Source organism: Nicotiana tabacum, chromosome 4, assembly GCF_000715075.1.
Source record: "Nicotiana tabacum cultivar K326 chromosome 4, ASM71507v2, whole genome shotgun sequence".
Taxonomy (NCBI): domain Eukaryota; kingdom Viridiplantae; phylum Streptophyta; class Magnoliopsida; order Solanales; family Solanaceae; genus Nicotiana; species Nicotiana tabacum.
Window position 1 is genome coordinate 5266902 of NC_134083.1, and position 19602 is coordinate 5286503.

The 19602-nt window shown below is 33.1% G+C and overlaps 2 protein-coding genes across 2 annotated transcripts; both read right to left on the reverse strand.

Moving 5' to 3' along the window:
• Positions 1-177: 177 nt before the first annotated feature.
• LOC142179775 (uncharacterized) lies at positions 178-717 on the reverse strand. The gene is made up of 2 exons (XM_075250646.1): positions 415-717; positions 178-285 (listed from the first exon to the last, which is right to left on the reverse strand). Exons 1-2 carry the CDS (start codon positions 715-717, stop codon positions 178-180), a joined length of 411 nt encoding a protein of 136 aa, XP_075106747.1.
• Positions 718-2011: 1294 nt separating this feature from the next.
• On the reverse strand, positions 2012-18771 carry LOC107781203 (pectinesterase inhibitor-like). Its single transcript, XM_075250647.1, has 2 exons — positions 18283-18771; positions 2012-2203 (listed from the first exon to the last, which is right to left on the reverse strand). The coding sequence occupies exons 1-2, from the start codon at positions 18769-18771 to the stop codon at positions 2012-2014; spliced, it is 681 nt and encodes a 226-aa protein (XP_075106748.1).
• Positions 18772-19602: the final 831 nt, after the last annotated feature.

A 19602-nucleotide genomic window follows, 5' to 3' on the forward strand; every position in this document is an offset into this window, starting at 1 on the left:
CAATACAACTTGTTCTAATACCTCTACAGGCATTGTTCATCTACTTTCATCTGGAAGAGGATAAATTGGAATGTCGTATGCTTTCAACATATATTCATTCTTGTAGTACATAGAGCATTAATCTTCACCCTCCAAGTTTTTTGACCTCAAAACCGCCCACGCATGCGGACAAGGGATTTAATCTAACTGGAACCTTCTACAACTACATGTCCTTTCCCTAAGGCAAACGATGAACAACCTCCCATTGTCAATAACTGAATGTAAGTTTTCAGTTGATGGTCTCACCTATATTTTATAGAAAAGTAAGATTAGTCAAAACTTTATGTAACTAATCCAAAAGATTAACCCTATTGAGTGTTTCTGTAGATAAACATGAATTTGAAATAAGGAACATGTTATATAATATAAACATACCATCATATGTTGTGATGCATCAAGATTTTCATCCAGTATAGCATTGTATTTTACGGTAAGCTTTGTAAATTTCGCTTGTGCAGTGTTTCGATTTGTGTAGTTCAACCTGTTGATCAACATTCGAATTTCTTCCAGTAATTGTTGTATCGGAAGTTCCCTTGCTTCCCTAATTGATGAATTTAATGACTCTGCAATGTTAGAAGTCATTGTCATTGTCCTGTTGACTTTTGAATGCGCTCTACACCACTTGTGATACCCAATATCAAATAAGTAATACTTTACTCTTCCATCTATTTGTTCCATCTCTGTCATATAAACTCTTGAATGGTATATGCTCTTGTCGTAGCAAAAAATATCTCTCTTAGCTCTTCTTGGTTCCTCTTATATCTGTCCTTTATGTTATTCCATAGATGCCATATACAAACATAATGAGAAACCTGAGGATACACTATTGAAGCTGCCTTCGCTATGCTCTCATTTATGTCCGATACAATGAACATGTCATCTCTGTCACTGAACGCTTCTTTGAACCTTTCGAAGAACCACCCCCATGAGGCATCATTCTCCTTATCAACAATTGCATATGCAAGTAGTAAAATGTTGCATGTTTATAATATATTAATTATATTTATTCAAGAAAGTGCTTATTATAAATATATTCTATTTATTAAGTGTATAGTATATGCACACATCAATATGGAATATTTTACAATAACATACATGCGCTAGATGGGGTGGTGGGGGTAGGGTGGGGGAGATTAAATACATATGCATGTTTAATCGATATGCACAAATTTAAAATAAATATATAAGTATAAATGGTTATACACAGAAAATTTATACATATACGTATACTCTAATATACAAAGAGATAAATGGATATACACAAATATGTTAATGAAATACAGTAGAGTTTTTCTAGAACAAACCTCCAGCATCTTGCGAGCAAGCTGTGAGTAACATTCCTCTGTACGTTGCTTTAAGGAAGCTTCCATCAACCACAACAATCGGTTTGCAAAATTCTCATCCCTTAATTGATGCATATAAGGCGGCAAAAGTATACATGAAGTGTTCTTCATCTGATTTTCTCAAACTCACAACTGACTCGGGGTTGGAATGCATCAATATATATAAGTAGCTCAGCAACTTTGCATACGACTCACTTGGGTCTTCTCTCAAAAACTTATGTGCATTTTGCTTTGATCTATTTGCCTTCTAGTAGCTTAAGTCAATACCATAATATCTTTTCATATCTTTCATTATGTCCTTTATAGTATATACTGTTTTAGGATCAACATATTTATCACAAATAATTCTTCCAATTATAGGAGCAGTAGGTACACGTTATGTAAACAATCTATCCCTCGCCGAACATGTGTGATCCTTACTGAATTTTCTAATCCTAAATATTTTTGACTTGTTTAGAGATGAAGACATGAAAAAACGCATGCAACGGTCATTGACACATACGAGGTAGTATCTAATAACATCCAAATTTATACAATAGTAAATAAATTAAGATAAACTATCGTGCATCATTACTATAAAAAACGGACGATTGTCTACAATTATTAAAGTTAGATATACATTCATACCTTTATGGACTTGATCGATCAACCTTAAACTGAATTTTTTTTCGAATAGCATAGTTTTTCAACACCATCATCAGTGTCTCCTTGTCCTTGTACAGTTGACCTTCCGAAACTGTACTATTTAGAGGATCATCTATTATTGGAGTTTTATCAAAATCTACAACTTTAGGATCATCTACGTTATCAAACCCAATCAACTGCAGTGCATCACCATTATGTATATCATATGTACTGGCAATTTATAGGCATACAGATGAATTTTTCTCGTTTCGATTAAAAGCGTGCATATCTTTCTCTTTCGTTCTCATACACAGTGGATATTCATTAAACGCATATTTTTTCTTCTTCAACTCGATATATACACACAATCCCATATCATTGTGTATCATCATTGGTGGTGAATCATCATCGCATTTGTATTGGATTTCAAGCAAATTAATTATGGTGTCAACCATCAATTGTTTTGAAATTGTAGAAACAAAATCAGCAAATTTAGTTTATGTACTAATCACCACGCCTTCAACTGAGTAATCCACAAATCAATTGTTGCTATCCCAATGTCCCCCGTGCTGTATCAAAATCGGCAAAGTAGCCACTGAATCTGTATTCTCTATAGAGAGATTGAAATCCTTCTTCAGCCGATTTCTTAGAACTTCAAAAATAAAGAAAATTGTTCTCAAAGAAAGTACTAATTATTGCATCAGAATATAGAAATTTGATATTCAACTGCCGTGATTGCTGAAAAAACTTCGCACCCTTTTTGATTTTTGAAGGAAATATAGTTTCTGCATTTGGTTTTATTTTGGTCGACTGGGTAGTTACGCTTCTGAAGGGATACATCGTGCAAGCTTGAATGGTGGGACAGAATCTTAAGATCCCCCTATTTTTGAGGGGTTTATATAATCGTGTCTGTTGGGATTTGGCTATTTTACGCCAATATTTTTGGGCTACTAGTACCAACCTAAATTTATGGGCAATAAAATGCCAATTATAGTTAAGCATTGTTATACGGTGTCAATTCCCCTTTGAAGGGGTTTTGGCATGGTATAACAACATACCCATATAATTGGCAAAAAATAGCCTTAGTTATAGATATTGGCATCAAATAGCCAATAAATATATATCACAATAATAATATGCATATCACAACCTTTTTCTTCTTCTTTGTCTATATCAACATGTATATTAAAATTTTATTTTTATTCTTTGTATATAAATAATATTATTCTTTGTATATCGATAATATAAAATTATATATATAGTTATTGATGCCTTTATATCAATGTATATCACAATAAAAATATTATATTATTTGTATATCACAGTGTATAGCACATCAGACATGTGTATACCAAAATAGATATCATAAGTTTATTTTTCTTCTTTATGTATATCAAAAATTAATTTTCTTTGTATACCAAAATATTATTTACTCCCGCAATTATATTTATTATTTTTATATTTTAGAACTTGCTTAAACATGCTATATAAAAAAAATCCTTTTTTGATCAATAATTAATAATTATATTATTTGTATATCACAGTGTATAACATAATAATAATGTGTATATCAAAAATATTTATTAAAATTTTATTTTCCTTCTTTGTATAACACATTTCAGATTGAAAACTCAAGTTCAAGACGACTCCACATATGTATCCCCTATTGTAACCCGTGTATATCTCTATATATATCAGTGATATCTCATGTATATTATGTGTATCTGTGTATATCCATGAAATATTTTGTTATATATACGATATACAATGTGATATACACGGGCGTCCATAAAATAATTATGTTGTATACACGATATACAAAGTGATATACACAGACGTCCTTAAAAACTTGTGTGTGAAATACACTGATGTACACGATATACAACGTGATATACACATGTCGCAGTTGGATTTTTAGGTCTGATGTTTTACCCGAAACCAGTCTAAATCACTTCTGATCTTGCTCAAATTTTGTATATAGCCTAGTTTAAGCATTTTCAACTAATTTCAATCACGCCCACTCATTCAATCCAAACAAAAAAGAAGAGAGAAGAAAAACGAAGTTGAAATATATTTTTTCTCTTTTAGTTTTTGCTAATCTTACTCAAATTTTGCATATAGCCTCGTTTAGGTATTTTCAACTAATTTCAATCACACCCACTCATTCAATCCAACCAAAAAAAGAAAAGAGAAGAAAAACAAAATTCAAATATATTTTTTCTCTCTTAGTTTTGCTAATCTTGCTCAAATTTTGTATATAGCCTCGTTTAGGTATTTTCAACTAATTTCAATCACACCTACTCATTCAATCCAACCAAAAAAAGAAGAGAGAAGAAAGACAAAGTTGAAATATATTTTTTCTCTCTTAGTTTTTGCTAATCTTGCTCAAATTTTGTATATAGCCTCGTTTAGGTATTTTCAACTAATTTCAATCACATCCACTCATTCAATCCAACCAAAAAAAGAAGAGAGAAGAAAATCAAAGTTGAAATATATTTTCTCTCTCTTAGTTTTTGCTTCTAATTTTCTCTGATGTGAGATCAACCCTACCTTTTCATCCCACTAATTCTTTTTGCATAATTTGCAAAAATTTTGCTAAACTATGAGAGAAAAGAGAAGAGATAGAAGAAGAAATATAAGGAGAGAAAAGGGGTGGGAAGCCAAAATAAGAATGTAATTTTTTTTTGAAAGAGAATATAAAAGAGAGTAGTTTTTTTAAAAAATTTGGCTATATAATATCAATTGTTCGGGTCTATCTTTGCCAAACCTAATATAAGGTTAAAAAATTATCATTTCCTGTTATGTGTTGTTATAGAATGCCAATTAGTGATTTCAACGGGTCCAGCAGCCTAGCAGCAAATAATTTGCCTAATGGCCGTGTGATATCCAAAACGGGCCATTAACCGAAATCCTCAATAGTTAGCACATATTTTAAATAATGGTTTACCCATATCTTAATGATAAATTGGATTACATTCTTGTAAGTAAGTGTTTGTCTATTTTTCACTATTAATAAATAAATAATTAAATTTATCCAAAAGTGCTAAGCAATCATTAGACACCTTTTAAGTAATATTTGTCGTCTTTACGGATTCGCTTGTGTAGCGTGATTTTAATATTCAATAATTAGTTTCATAAATAATTTCATATTGTTTTTCAATAGCTTTAATTACTTCTTAATTTTAATAATTGGTTATCAAGATTTGGAATTTGCTTGCGAGGCGCGATTATGACAAACTAATAAATTTTGTCTTTATCACACATTCACTTGCGTTGTGTGGTTATGCTAATTTAATATTATACAAAATGACCTTTAATAATTCTAATAATCAAGCAATAAAGCAATAAAAGCATATAAGAGGCAAAGCATAACTTCAACACACACATACAACAACCCAATAAAACCCTACAATTGGAGTCTGGGGAGGATAGAATGTACACAGACCTTACACCTATCCCAAAGGGATAGAGAGACTGTTTTCGATAGACCCTCGACTCAAGTAGACGAAAAAGATAATATATCAGTACTATCAACAAAAACTATAAAAATAATAACAGCATCATAAATACCAAAAAATAGATAAAAAGCAATAACAATAACATGTAAGTAAGGCTCGGTACTGTGAGCACCTAATTTTTGACTATATTTGAATTTTTATCACCTTCTACTATGTAAATATTTTCAGAAATTTAATATATATATATATATATATATATATATATATATATATATATATATATATATATATATATATATATATATATAGATAGATAGATAGATATTTTTTTAGCTTTGTTATATTTTTTTTATATAGGGTAAAAATTAATAATAATTTAAAAGTTCAATTATTACTATTAGTATTATTTTTATTTTTATTTTTATCTTTATTTTTAAATTAAATGAATTAAAAAACCGAAAATAAATAAATTTATTATTAGTTTTTTTTGTAAATTTCGGATGGGAATTAAAAAATAGTAAAAGTAGAAATATAAAATCAAAAAGTAAAAGTAAAAGTAGGTAGAAATTGTTTAATAAAAAAAAAGTAAAAGAAAGTGGAAAATTAAAAAAATAAAAGTAAAAGAATGTGGAATTTAAAAATAAAAAGTAAAATAAAGTTGAAACTAAAAAATAAAAGTAAGGATATCTGATTTTGTTTTTAATAAAAGTAAAAGTAAGTGAAAATTAAAAAATAATAAGTAAAATAAGTGAAAAATAAAAAAAGAAAAGTAAAATAAGTGGGAAATAAAAAAAGAAAGGTAAAAAAAGTGGGATTTTAAATATATTAAAAGTAAAAAAAGTGATAAATTAAAAAATAAAAGTAAAGGAAAGTGAGGAATTATTTATTTTTAAAAAAATAAGAAAAATGGGAAGTGAAAATTCTTTTAATTAAAAAATAAAAAATAAAAATGAAAATTCTGAATTTTTTTCTATAAATAGAAGAGAAATGTGAGGAAAAAAAAGTGGAGAGAATGAGAAAAAAAAGAGGGAGGAGGGAATTGAGAGAAATTTATTTTTCTTCTTCTAGGATAAGGAAATTTCTACTCGTGTCAATCTTTCTTGGCTTTCTTTCGAAAAATCCAGCAATTCATCACCTAAACTCTAGCCCCGAACCAACTGAAAACCAAGCTAAAAAGCACCACAAAAACGAGCCAAAAACCTAGCGAAACAGTCCCCTTTTGTATAGAAAACAATAGCTTCAAAGTTGAGTCATCGAGTTCGAGCTCCATTTGTCGATTTTGGTTGAGGCTCCCTTTACATCCTTGTCCATTGTCCGAGCTTCAAAATAGTCTTGTAAAGGTCCATTTCTCTCATCATTATTTTATTAAGATATTATGCTTGAATATATAATTTGATCTTATTTAGATTCATGAAGATTGAATTTTTTTTTTCTGTATTAATTGTTAGGTTTCATTAGCTTTGTTAAATTTTGCTACTTTCTTGATGATTAATATGAAGATTGATAAAAAAAAAACATGATTTTTGGGCACGTAGTGAATATTTGAACTTTGGGAATAAAATCTATGTTTGCTAGTTGAAATAGAAAAATGAGGTTTGGACTTAAAGAAAATAATGATTGGGCCCGGTGGTTGGACTTTGCTTAATAAAACATGTACTGCTGCAATTGACTAATTGATAGGGGAGTAGCTTGATGAACTAGTAATTGAGCATACTCATTAATTGGCTTTAAAAGGCCAATTATACTACGATCCAATTTAATTTATCTGGTCCAAAATAGTTTCTGTCATGCCCAATTTAGTAAGAGCAAAAGCTGGCCCATTTTCCACAATTGATTTCCATAGCTCTTGACCTTACATAGATCTCAAACCCGTAAGGAAAAACAAATCATGAACACGTACTAGTTACTTTAGGCGCGATTAATAAATCATCGTGACTATGGGTATGGTTCCCGTGGCATAGTCACGATGCGTAAACCCCAACTCAAGTGCACGTTTCACGCGACTTGACTTCAACTTCGAATAATAATAAAAATAAACATGTTGTAAATCGCGGGTGCGTTTCACGTGACGCGATTCGCAATATGTACAAAAACAAATGAGTTTGCGACATCGCGACTTGTTCAAATAAGTTTTATAAATAATTAAAAGCGGTTAAAAGGAATAAAAATACACATATAGGTTTAAAACATGTATTAAATCAGTTAACTTGGCCAATTATTAATAGTTGAGCGATCGTGCTAAAACCACGAAATTCGGGAGTGCCTCACACCTTCTCTCGGGTTAACAGAATTCCTTACTCGGTCTTCTGTGTTCGCAGACCATAAATAAGAGTCAAATTTCCTCGATTTGGGATTCTAAAATAAATTGGTGACTTGGGACACCATAAATTATTCCAAGTGGCGACTCTGAATAAATAAAGAATCCTATCGAATAATGTCACTTTAATTAAAAAAACTCTCCTACCCCTACCCCATCGGAAAAAAGGAGGTGTGATAGCTTTGGCGACTCTACTGGGGACAAGAACCCAGAATCTCTGGTTCAGGGTTCAGAATTCGAGCTTAGAATAACTGTTATATTTGGCTTTTGTTTATTATCTGATTTTTACGTGTTTGAGCCTAATGTGCTAAATTTCGCTTTTTACCGCTTTGATATTGCCGTGAACTGTATATAAAATTGTTACGACACCCTTCTTCTCTCTGAGTCTTCTAAATCTTTTGGGAAGCGTGCGCTTCGCGTGACTTCTTTTCTATTAGAGTCATACCCCTAATTTCAGAACGAGGATCGGACAAGTTGCAAAGCCGGTGAAGCTTCTGTATTCCCGGTACGCTGCCCCCCCGGCTCGAGTTGTCCGCTCGGGTAAGCCAGTCTAGAACAACATACCCAGAATTTAAATCCAGAATAACATTGCCTCACGTCGGATCCCTAGTAGGAACGTTTGTTTGCATCACGTGTATTTGACTTTGGGGACTCAACACAAGTGTTGGGTCCGTCTAGGACAGGTGTACCCAATATAAAAGATCATCCTGATGCATTTTTACGTGCTACTTGTGCATATGTTTGTTTCGGCTTGCATGTTGACCGGTTTCTAGAATAGGGAAAGAAAATAAAAAAAAAAATCAAAATAAAAAATAAAAAATAAGAGTGAAAGCTAGGTATTTGAAAAATTTCGAAACTATGCCGAAAGTTTGAAAAAAAAAAGAGAAAGAAAATAAGTTAATATTTTCAAAAGTCATGCTTCTTCCCCTGTTCCGTCAAAACTGACCGAACTACGCGGGTCTGATTCTCACCGGATGTGAGATACGTAGGCAAACCTCATCGGTTCCGGACCTAATTTTCAAAAATTCAAAAATATTTCCCTTTAATTCCTTCTTTATAAGTTTTTCTTTGACACATAAAATCCAAAATTTTTCCTTCTTTTATAGAAGTTTTTCTTTTGGAAATTTAAAAAAAAAAGTCAAAATCTAAAAATATTTTTCTTTAATTCATTCTTTAGAAGTTTTTCCTTAGAAAATCCCAAATAAAAAAAAATTTAAAACCCAAAAAAAAAAATCATTATAGAAGTCTTTCATTTGAAAAAAGAAACAAATCAATTCAAAATCCAAAAATATTTTCTACCTTTCTTTTAGAAATCTTTCTTCCAAAAAATTTATAAAGAAAATCCAAAATAATTTTTTCTTTCTTTTCAAAAATTCTCAAAAAAAGAAAAAAACAAAGAAATCGAAATCAAAAAAAAAAAATCTTTCATCTTTATAAGTCTTTCGAAAAAATAAAAAAATAAATCAAAATCCAGAAAAAAAAAGAGTTAGTTTATTTACTTTATTCCTAATCTTTCCGAACTACGCAAGATCTGATTCATGCGGCGTCATGATACGTAGGCAATCCTCATCGGATTCGATCATTGACATCAAATAAACTGAGTGAAAAAAAAGAGAAGAAAGAAAAGAGTGACAAAAATAACAAAAAAAAAACAAAGAGCAAAAATAAAACTAAGAAAAAAAAAAGAAAAAGCAAGAGTGAAAAATCCAAAAAGAGAACTTTGTGTCGAGATTGACAAATAAAATCGCGGAATATTTTTGTGAATATGCTGTCATATGGCGCGAGCAAGCCGCCAGGGGAAAGCCTCCAATGGACGAAACATAAATGGTTACGATCTTCCTACAGGCCCAAAAGGCGAATTACTTCCAGAACATGATGTCTGCTATGGGTAATCCGTTCGCCGAGGCTATCAAAATTGGGGAGATGGTCGAAAATGGTTTAAAAACTGGCCAAATTTTGAGTTATGCTGCCTTTAAGACCACATCACAGGCCGTTCAGAGTGGTTCGGAGGGTTTGATAAACAAAAATTGGAGAGATGAGGAATTTGATACGGCACTGAAGGCCCTTACAACCCTTACCGAGATAGAGGAAAAGCCAAAAACAGTCGCCAAGCCTGAAAATTTCCTATCAGACGGGAGTCTCAGTAGCCAGTCTTGCTATCCTTTCTGCATTCGGATTATCTCAGGGTGTGATCTGGATGTTTTACTTTATTGTCTTACTTTCCGGTGTAAACCCATCTATCTTTAAAATTCAAAAAAAAAAATCAATCGAAATCAAATGAAATTAATATTTCATTGTCCAGGAATGTCTCTTTTCTTAATTTTGTCACTTCTGTTATTCTTTTTTCAGTTCTGTGAAATGCAGATTTCAATAACATGGCATGCTTGCGGACTTTATGCCCTGATCCTAAAACGCTGTCAGACTTCGAAATAATGAATCAAAAATCAGAATGCAATGAAGATAGTTTGAAGGAAATAAAATAAAGAATCAGAACATCTAAAGAAAAATTAGCTTCGGATTGGAAAGGTCCATACATTGCACAAGAGTACTGCCAAAAGAGAGCGTTATACTTGGGACACATCGAAGAAAATGTCCCTGAAATAACTGTCAACGCAGGTGCAGTCAAAAGGTACTATGTTAGATCCTCTATATAGCATTAATGTTCTCCGGTTGGGATGAAGAAGGCTTTCTTTCTCACTATCTAAATATTTAACCCTTTGCAAACCCTTTTAAGCCGGCTCTCATTTTTTGATTACCCTCATTGGAACCCGGAAGTCATTATTGAAAAATAAAAAAAAATGAAAAGAGAAGAAAAAAGAAATATAAAAAAAAGGAAGAAAAGACAGAAAATGAAATGAAATGAAAAATGAAAAAAAAGAGAAAAAAGGAAAGGAAAAAGAAAGAGAAGAAACCAAAACAGAAAAGAAAACCAAAACAAAAGAGAATCAAAAACAAAGTTCTCGTCCTTGAACTACGTTTGACTTGATTCCGAAAGGATACGTAGGCAGCCTCTCTCTGGGATTCAGTCACACCAAAATAAAAATTCACATTCCCCAAAAGTTGAAACTGGGGCAAAATTTATAATGGTTCGGCGATGGTTTCGCCCGAAGGATTCCAAAGTTGTAAGTCAGTCCAAATCCTTTTCACCCAAACCTTTTTCAAAGTCCTTCTGATCAATCAATGAGAATGTTCAAGAATTGGAGGATACAGTCACAGGATCTGATGCAACCAAAATGAGAGAAATGAAATGAGAGAGTCTTATTGGTGAAAACCGTCACGGGCACCGTAAGGCGATGGGAAGTAAAGAAATTAGAATGAGAGTCTTATTGATGAAAACCCTCACGGGCACCGTAAGGCGATGGGAAGTAAAGAAATTAGAATGAGAGTCTTGTTAGTGAAAACTCGCAAAGAGCACTATAAGGCGATGGTGAGAAGAGAAATGAGAGAGGTCAGTTGGTGAAAAACCGCAAAGGGCGCCACTGATCGAAAAGAGGATCTTCACAGCCATTGGCATTGACACAGTCCTAGGCAAGGTTTCTCGGTTTCAAGGCAAAAGTTGTGATGAATTTCTGAGAATCAGACAGTTTACACATATCAGACATCTAGTCCAAAAGGCATGTCATATTCATTGAAGTCCGCATGTACTCCAGATAAGTCCTTCTTTCCTTTCCCCGAAAGGGCCACTTCTTGTCTAAATTCATTCTCTATTCTACTGTTTGTTTTTCTTTGAATCCCTTTCGGTCTAATTCTGTTCCCAAATTAAGATAAAGAAAGAATGGTAAGACTGATTTACAGGGCTCTCGTTTGATACAAGCTAATATGAAGAAGAAAAAAAAGGCACCCACAGCCTTGGCAGGGGCATCAAGTCAACCCCGACTGGCCATGGCGGTCGATCCTCCAAAATCAAAAGCTCTTAGAAGGAAGAAATCAAATTAAAGTGCCTACTAAGGCAAAATGAAGTTGAAAAGGTTAAGTCCCACGTGGCTAACCGTCTTGGCAAGGTTTGAAAAGCCAAAGGTTCCCCAATGCTCTGAAATTAATTTTAGAAGAAAGAAGTGAAAAGCCCACAAAAGCAAAATGAAGCTGAAAAAGGTTAAGTCCCACGCGTAAAGTTTTGGAAAAGCCAAGGGTTTTCCAGAGCCAGAAATGAAATCGGTGTTCAGGGAACAACCAGTTGCAGCTAAAAGTACCATCAAAGAAGACATGCCGAGATCAAGTGACTGAAACACTCAAGGCCGCAAAACCAACCACCGTTTCAAACTAACAAATTGTTCTTTGTTTGAACCACAGGAAACATGTGCAATCCAAAAGCAGCCTTGCAAGAAGCAGGTGCAACTAAAAAAAGAAAGAAAAAAGAAAAAAGAAACAACGCGGGAGCTAGAAACTGCTTTGAAACAACGACAACTCCAAAAGGGAAGTCTTCTCCAAACTCTTTCCCGCATTTTACTCATTATCTTAAAAGAAAATATATGAAATTAAAAAGAAAGAAAATAAAAGATTTAAAAAAAACCAAATCATGATAGTATAGGGTCTCCAATCCCTAGTTGCATTTTCCAACATAGGGTTTTCACTCCCTAGTTGAGATTATTTTAGATATAGGGTCTCCACTCCCTAGTCTCTTTTCCAACATAGGGTCTCTACTCCCTAGTCTCTTTTTCAACAGAGGGTCTCCACTCCCTAGTTGATGTTATTTTAGTCATAGAGTCTCCACTCCCTATTGATTTTTCCAACATAGGGTCTTCACTCCCTAGTTGATGTTATTTTAGACACACGGTCTCCACTCCCTAGTCCTTTTTCCAACATAAAGTCTCCAATACCTAGTTGATGTTATTTTAGACATAGGGTCTCCACTCCCTAGTCCTTTTTCCAACATAGGGTCTCCACTCCCTAGTTGATGTTTTTAGACATAGGGTCTCCAATCCCTAGTCTGCTTTTCCAACATAGGGTCTACACTCCCTAGTTATTGATTATTTTAGACATAAGGTCTCCACTCCCTAGTTGCTTTTCCAACATATGGTATCCACTCCCTAGTTGATGTTTTTAGAAATAGGGTTTCTACTCCCTAGTCTGTTTTTCCAACATAGGGTCTCCACTCCCTAGTTGATGTTTTTAGACATAGGGTTTCTACTCCCTAGTCTGCTTTTCCAACATAGGGTCTCCACTCCCTAGTTGATGTTTTTAAACATAGGGTCTCTACTCCCTAGTATGTTTTTCCAACATAGGGTCTCCACTCCCTAGTTGATGTTTTTAGACATAGGGTCTCCATTCCCTAGTCTGCTTTTCCAACATAGGGTCTCCACTCCCTAGTTGATGTTTTTAAACATAGGGTCTCCACTCCCTAGTCTGCTTTTCCAACATAGGGTCTCCACTCCTTAGTTAATGATTATTTTAGACATAGGGTCTTTACTCCCTAGTCGCTTTTCCAACATAGGGTCTCCATTACCTAGTTGATGTTTTTAGACATAGGGTCTCCACTCCCTAGTCTGTTTTTCCAACATAAGGTCTCCACTCCTTAGTCTCTTTCCCAATATAGGGTCTCCACTCCTTAGTTGATTTTATTTTAGACATATGGTCTCCATTCCCTTGTCTCTTTTCCAACATAGGGTCTCCACTCCTTAGTTGATTTTATTTTAGACATAGGGTCTCCACTCCCTAGTCTCTTTTCCAACATATGGTCTTCACTCCCTAGTTGATTTTATTTTAGACATAGGGTCTCCATTCCCTAGTCACCCTTTCCAACATAGGGTCTCCACTCCCTATTTTATTTTATTTTAGACATAGGGTCTCCACTCCCTAGTTTCTTTTCCAACATAGGGTCTCCACTCCCTAGTTGATTTTATTTTAGACATAGGGTCTCCACTCCCTAGTCTCCTTTCTAATATAGGGTCTTCACTCCCTAGTTGATTTTATTTCAGACATATGGTCTCTACTCCCTAGTTTCTTTCCCAACATAGGGTCTCTACTTCCTAGTTGATCTTTCCGACATAGGGTCTCCACTCCCTAGTTGATGTTATTTTAGACATAGGGTCTCCACTCCCTAGTCTCTTTTCCAACATAGGGTCTCCACTCCCTAGTTGATTTTATTTCAGACATAGGGTCTCTACTCCCTAGTTTCTTTCCCAACATAGGGTCTCCACTCCCTAGTTGATGTTTCCAACATAGGGTCTCCACTCCCTAGTTGATTTTATTTTAGACATAGGGTCTCCACTCCCTAGTCTCTTTTCCAACATAGGGTCTCCACTCCCTAGTTGATGTTTTTAGACATGGGGTCTCCATTCCCTAGTCTGCTTTTCTAACATAGGGTCTCTACTCCCTAGTCTGTTTTTCCAACATAGGGTCTCTACTCCCTAGTTGATTTGATCTTAAATGCAGGGTACACCACTCCTTGATATCTTTGCCAATATAGGGTATCACATTCCCTGGCCATATTTTTTCAACATAAGGTACACTAATCCTTAGTTGAGACATCCTTTTGACAATAAAAGAATACTATCCAAAAACAATATATGACTTTTTTAAGGGTACACCACTTCCGACCTTTTATTGCTTTCAATAAAGAAGTAGTTTAGAATTTTGTTACAATAACTCACGAAATTTTCCTAGTGCAAACTGGGGCAAAATAATTCTGTTCGTTTGCTAGTTTTGGTGTCTGAGTAGGTTTTATCTCGAGGCACAGGGTTCGAGATGACCAAAAAAAGAAGTCTCAATTCAGAATAAAAGAAAAAAAATAAGTGAATCCAAAATGCAAAAGCAGTTGAAAAGATGTGGAATGCTCAAGACATGACTGAAGCCACGAGCATTGGAGTCCCGTTTTGATTAGAAGAAGCTATAGAACAATGAACTGGAACCCACAGCTAGTGAGCATCAAGGTTTAGATCAGAGTCTGTATGAAGAACCAGTCAAGACTCAAGATCAAGTTTCAGAAGACTCATAGATAGGAATCTTGTAACTCATAACTCATAGGCTTGTTTAGTTTCTTTTTTATTTTGATATAATAGCAGGACAGCGGACTGGAGCCTCGACGGAACCTCACCCGACTCCTCAACTCATCATTCCACTATTCTCCTTGAACTACACGCGACCTGATTCTCCTATAACCCGGGATATGTAAGTTGTCCAAAATCAGGACTCGGTTGCACCCTATCTTTTATTTCTTTTCCTTTTGAATAATGGCTTGGTCAAAAATTAGTTACATGGCTCACTTAGTCTTTGCCTAAAAACTCTTCATGTTTCCAAGCAAAGAGGGGCAGCTGTGAGCACCTAATTTTTGATTATATTTGAATTTTTGCTACGTTATATATATATATATATATATATATATATATATATATATATATATATATATATATAGCTTTGTTACATTTTTTTATATAGGGTAAAAATTAATAATAATTTAAAATGTCAATTATTACTATTAGTATTATTTTTATTTTTATTTTTATCTTTATTTTTAAATAAAATGAATTAAAAAAACGAAAATAAATAAATTTATTATTAGTTTTTTTTTTTTGGTAAATTTCGGATGGGAATTAAAAAAATAGTAAAAGTAGAAATATAAAATCAAAAAGTAAAAGTAAAAGTAGGTAGAAATTATTTAATAAAAAAAAGTAAAAGAAAGTGAAAAATTAAAAAAATAAAAGTAAAAGAATGTGGAAATTTAAAAATGAAAAGTAAAATAAAGTTGGAATTAAAAAATAAAAGTAAGGGTATCTGATTTTTTTTTTATAAAAGTAAAAGTAAGTGGAAATTAGAAAATATAAAAATAAAATAAGTGAAAAATAAAAAAAGAAAAGTAAAATAAGTGGGAAATTAAAAAAATGTAAAAAAAAATGGGATTTTAAATATATTAAAAGTAAAAAAAAAGTGATAAATTTAAAAATAAAAGTAAAGGAAAGTGGGGAATTATTTATTTTTAAAAAAATAAGAAAAATGGGAAGTGAAAATTCTTTTAATTAAAAAATAAAAAAATAAAAAAAATAAAATAAATCTGAAAATTCCGAATTTTTTTCTATAAATAGAAGAGAAATGTGAGGAAAAAAATAGGAGAGAAGGAGAAAAAAAAAAGAGGGAGGAGGGAATTGAGAGAAATTTATTTTTCTTCTTCTAAGATAAGGGAATTTCTACTCGTGTTATTCTTTCTTCGGCTTTCTTTCGAAAAATCCTGCAATTTATCACCTAAACTCCAGCCCCGAACCAATTGGAAACCAAGCTAAAAAGCACCATAAAAACGAGCTAAAAACCCAGCGAAACAGTCCCCTTTTGTATAGAAAACAACAGCTCCAAAGTTGAGTCGTCGAGTTCGAGCTCCATTTGTCGATTTTGGTCGAGGCTCCATTTACATCCTTGTCCATTGTCCGAGCTTCAAAACAGTCTTGTAAAGGTCCATTTCTCTCATCATTGTTTTATTAAGATATTATGCTTGAATATATAATTTGATCTGAATTGGATTCATGAAGATCGAATTTTTTTTTCTGTATTAATTGTTAGGTCTCATTAGCTTTGTTAAATTTTGCTACTTTCTTGATGATTAACATGAAGATTGATAAAAAAAAATATAATTTTTGGGCACGTAGTGAATGTTTGAACTTTGGGGATAAAATCTATGTCTGTTAGTTGAAATTGGAAAATGAGGTTTGGACTTAAAAAATAATAATGATTGAGCCCGGTGGTTGGGCTTTGCTTAATGAAACATGTACTACTGCAATTGACTAATTGATAGGGGAGATGAACTAGTAACTGGGCATACTCATTAATTGGCTTTAAAAGGCCAATTATACTACGATCCAATTTAATTTATCTGGTCCAAAATAGTTTCTGCCATGCCCAATTTAGTAAGAGCAAAAGCTGACCCATTTTTCATAATTGATTTCCATAGCTCTTGACCTTACACAGATCTCAAACCCGTAAGGAAAAATAAATTATGAACACGTGCTAGTTGCTTTAGGCACGATTAATAAATCATCGTGACTATGGGTATGGTTCCCGTGGCATGGTCACGATACGTAAATCCCAACTCAAGTGCGTGTTTCACGCGACTTGATTTCAACTTCGAATAATAATAAAAATAAACATGTTATAAATCGCGGGTGCATTTCACGTGACGCGATTCGCAATATGTACAAAAACAAATGAGTTTGCGACATCGCGACTTGTTCAAATAAGTTCCATAAATAATTAAAAGCGGTTAAAAGGAATAAAAATGCACATATAGGTATAAAACATATATTAAATCAGATAACTAGGCTAATTATTAATAGTTGAGCGATCGTGCTAAAATCACGGAATTCGGGAGTGCCTCATACCTTCTCTCGGGTTAACAGAATTTCTTACCCGGTCTTCTATGTTCGCAGACCATAAATGAGAGTTAAATTTCCTCGATTTGGGATTCTAAAATAAATCGGTGACTTGGGACACCATAAATTATTTCATGTGGCGACTCTAAATAAATAACGAATCCCATTTCGAATAATGTCACTTTAATTGGAAAAATTCCCCTACCCCTACCCCCTCGGGAAAAAGAAGGTGTGACAGGTACTATGAAAAGTAGAAGAATAGTGTGGACACAACAATAACCACTTGCAGTATAGGACACAACACTATCAGACTAGCCTCTCACCCGGTACGAAGTAGAGAAGTGCTCTACTATCTTTTAACATACAACCCTAATGTTTGACCTCCACACCTTCTTATCAAGGGCATGTCCTCGAAAATCCGAAGTCTTGCCATGTCTCGCTTGATCACCTCTCCCAAATATTTCTTGGGCCGCCCTCTATCTCTTCTCGTACTTGCCAAAGCTAACCGCTCACATCTCCTTACTGGACATTCTGCCTTCTCCACACATATAAGAGGCAAGGCATAACTTCAACAAACACATGAATATTTAAAATTGATTTAACGAAAAAGGTTCTGATATACCCCTTTATTATTAGAAAATTATAAAATTATCTTCTATTATACTATTGGATCAAAAGAATCTCTATCGTCTTACTATTCAAATATATATACCCCTAACTTGATGACTAGACACTTGACACGCATTCAGGGTTGTTGGTCCGTTTGGTTTTAACATTTGAGCAAAATGCAATACATAACAGTGCTAAATATTACACTAACGTGACTCAGTAACATTAAAAAGTGAGGGAGATGATACAAGTAATTAACATTGTTGCACCACGGTATTCAAAGCCTGAATCATAGGCTCAAAATCCGGGAACTCTTTAGATGTTTTAATTCCACAAAAATCATAAAATACTTGTTGCAAATTCTAAATGTCATTTTTCTAGCAAGTTAATTTTAATATAAAGATTGAATATAAAGGTAAAAAGACAAAGAAGGCAATAACTTGTAAATCAAACTTTAAGATAAATCATGTAGTAATTATGACAGCATCTTATAATTAAGATGAAAGCTTGTTTATCATGTTTTACTAAATTATTTGTTTTAGGGCGCAACACTAAACGAGATGCTTTTACGAATTTCTTAACAAGTTTATCAAAGATACTGTTGTCTCAACAAAATGAAGAAAATCGTCGCTCTTTGGTTTTAATGGAGATTTGCGAATAGGCGGTTCAGCGAATGATTCTTCACAAGAGCTGGAATCATCCGTGGCATCTATTGCAAAACTCCGGGCAAAAAAAAACTCATTTGCATCTAAGTATTCAATAGAAGATGTAATGTCATCCACTGCTTCATCATAATTGTCCTTACAAATTTGAAGACATTGCTTGAGAACAACTTCTTTAGTTTGCTGCAATAGAATTAAGACTTCATTATAAATGTTCTTAGCCTTAGCTAAAGACAATTGAAGCATAATTCTTGTCAAGCCTTTTTGATCAGCAGAAGAGCTCTTTGGGTTCGCTCTAAGAGATTCGACACATAATTTGTAGTCACTAGACTTTCGGCAAACATCGTCAATCAAATCTCCCAAAGAAGGATTTACAAAAGAGTGAGAGATAAAGAAGATCACTAGTAATATTTTCATTGAATTCATTTTTCATATATTTTTTGAGTCATTGAACTGTTTTTATAGCATATAATATTCACAATTATGGTTCTACATTAATGGAGAAGATTATCCTGATATTAAAGTATGAAGATTGTGGGAATCTAAATTTGCTTTTGTGAAAAAATAATAATTATTACTCATAAGGGTGTGTTGTTATCTTTTAATTTAGGAGAGTAATCTATAGTTCATTCCAAGAATGCTTTGCAATAAAACTTTTTTCCTTTAAATGACTAGTAAATCTAGATAAATTAATTGTGCAGAAAAAGGTTCAGGGTATGTAATTCATGACAAATTTTTTTAGTGTTATTTAACACATGATCAACTTCCTGTGTTTTTTTTCTTCCTTTATTTTAGACCTCAAGAACTTCAGAAATGTAATGTTTGTTTACCCGAAAAACGGATAGAATTGAGTTTGTACGTAGTTCTAAGGATATATGATATAACTTGATACAAACCGTAGGGATAAATAGAAATATCAAATATGGATTGTAAAGAATGCAAAGTAAACAAGGTTGTAAAGAAGATGATTTTTCGGACTAAACAAGTTGAATCAATTTATGAAGCTTTAAAGAATAACTCTTCAATAGAGGAGAATATGGTACTTGGATTACAATATAAGAAAAAACTTGGTCCTTACAGAAATAATAACCATCCTCTTTATAGTAGAGGGATCTTACTTTAGATATAATTAAAAATATATAGTGGGAGACCCATGATAAATCAACTTTTTCATAATTCCTGCCAAGATTCTCTCCTCTAGTGGGATTGCAATGGCTCTTGTCTATGAGCTCGATATTGACTCGAGTTTTCAGTCTT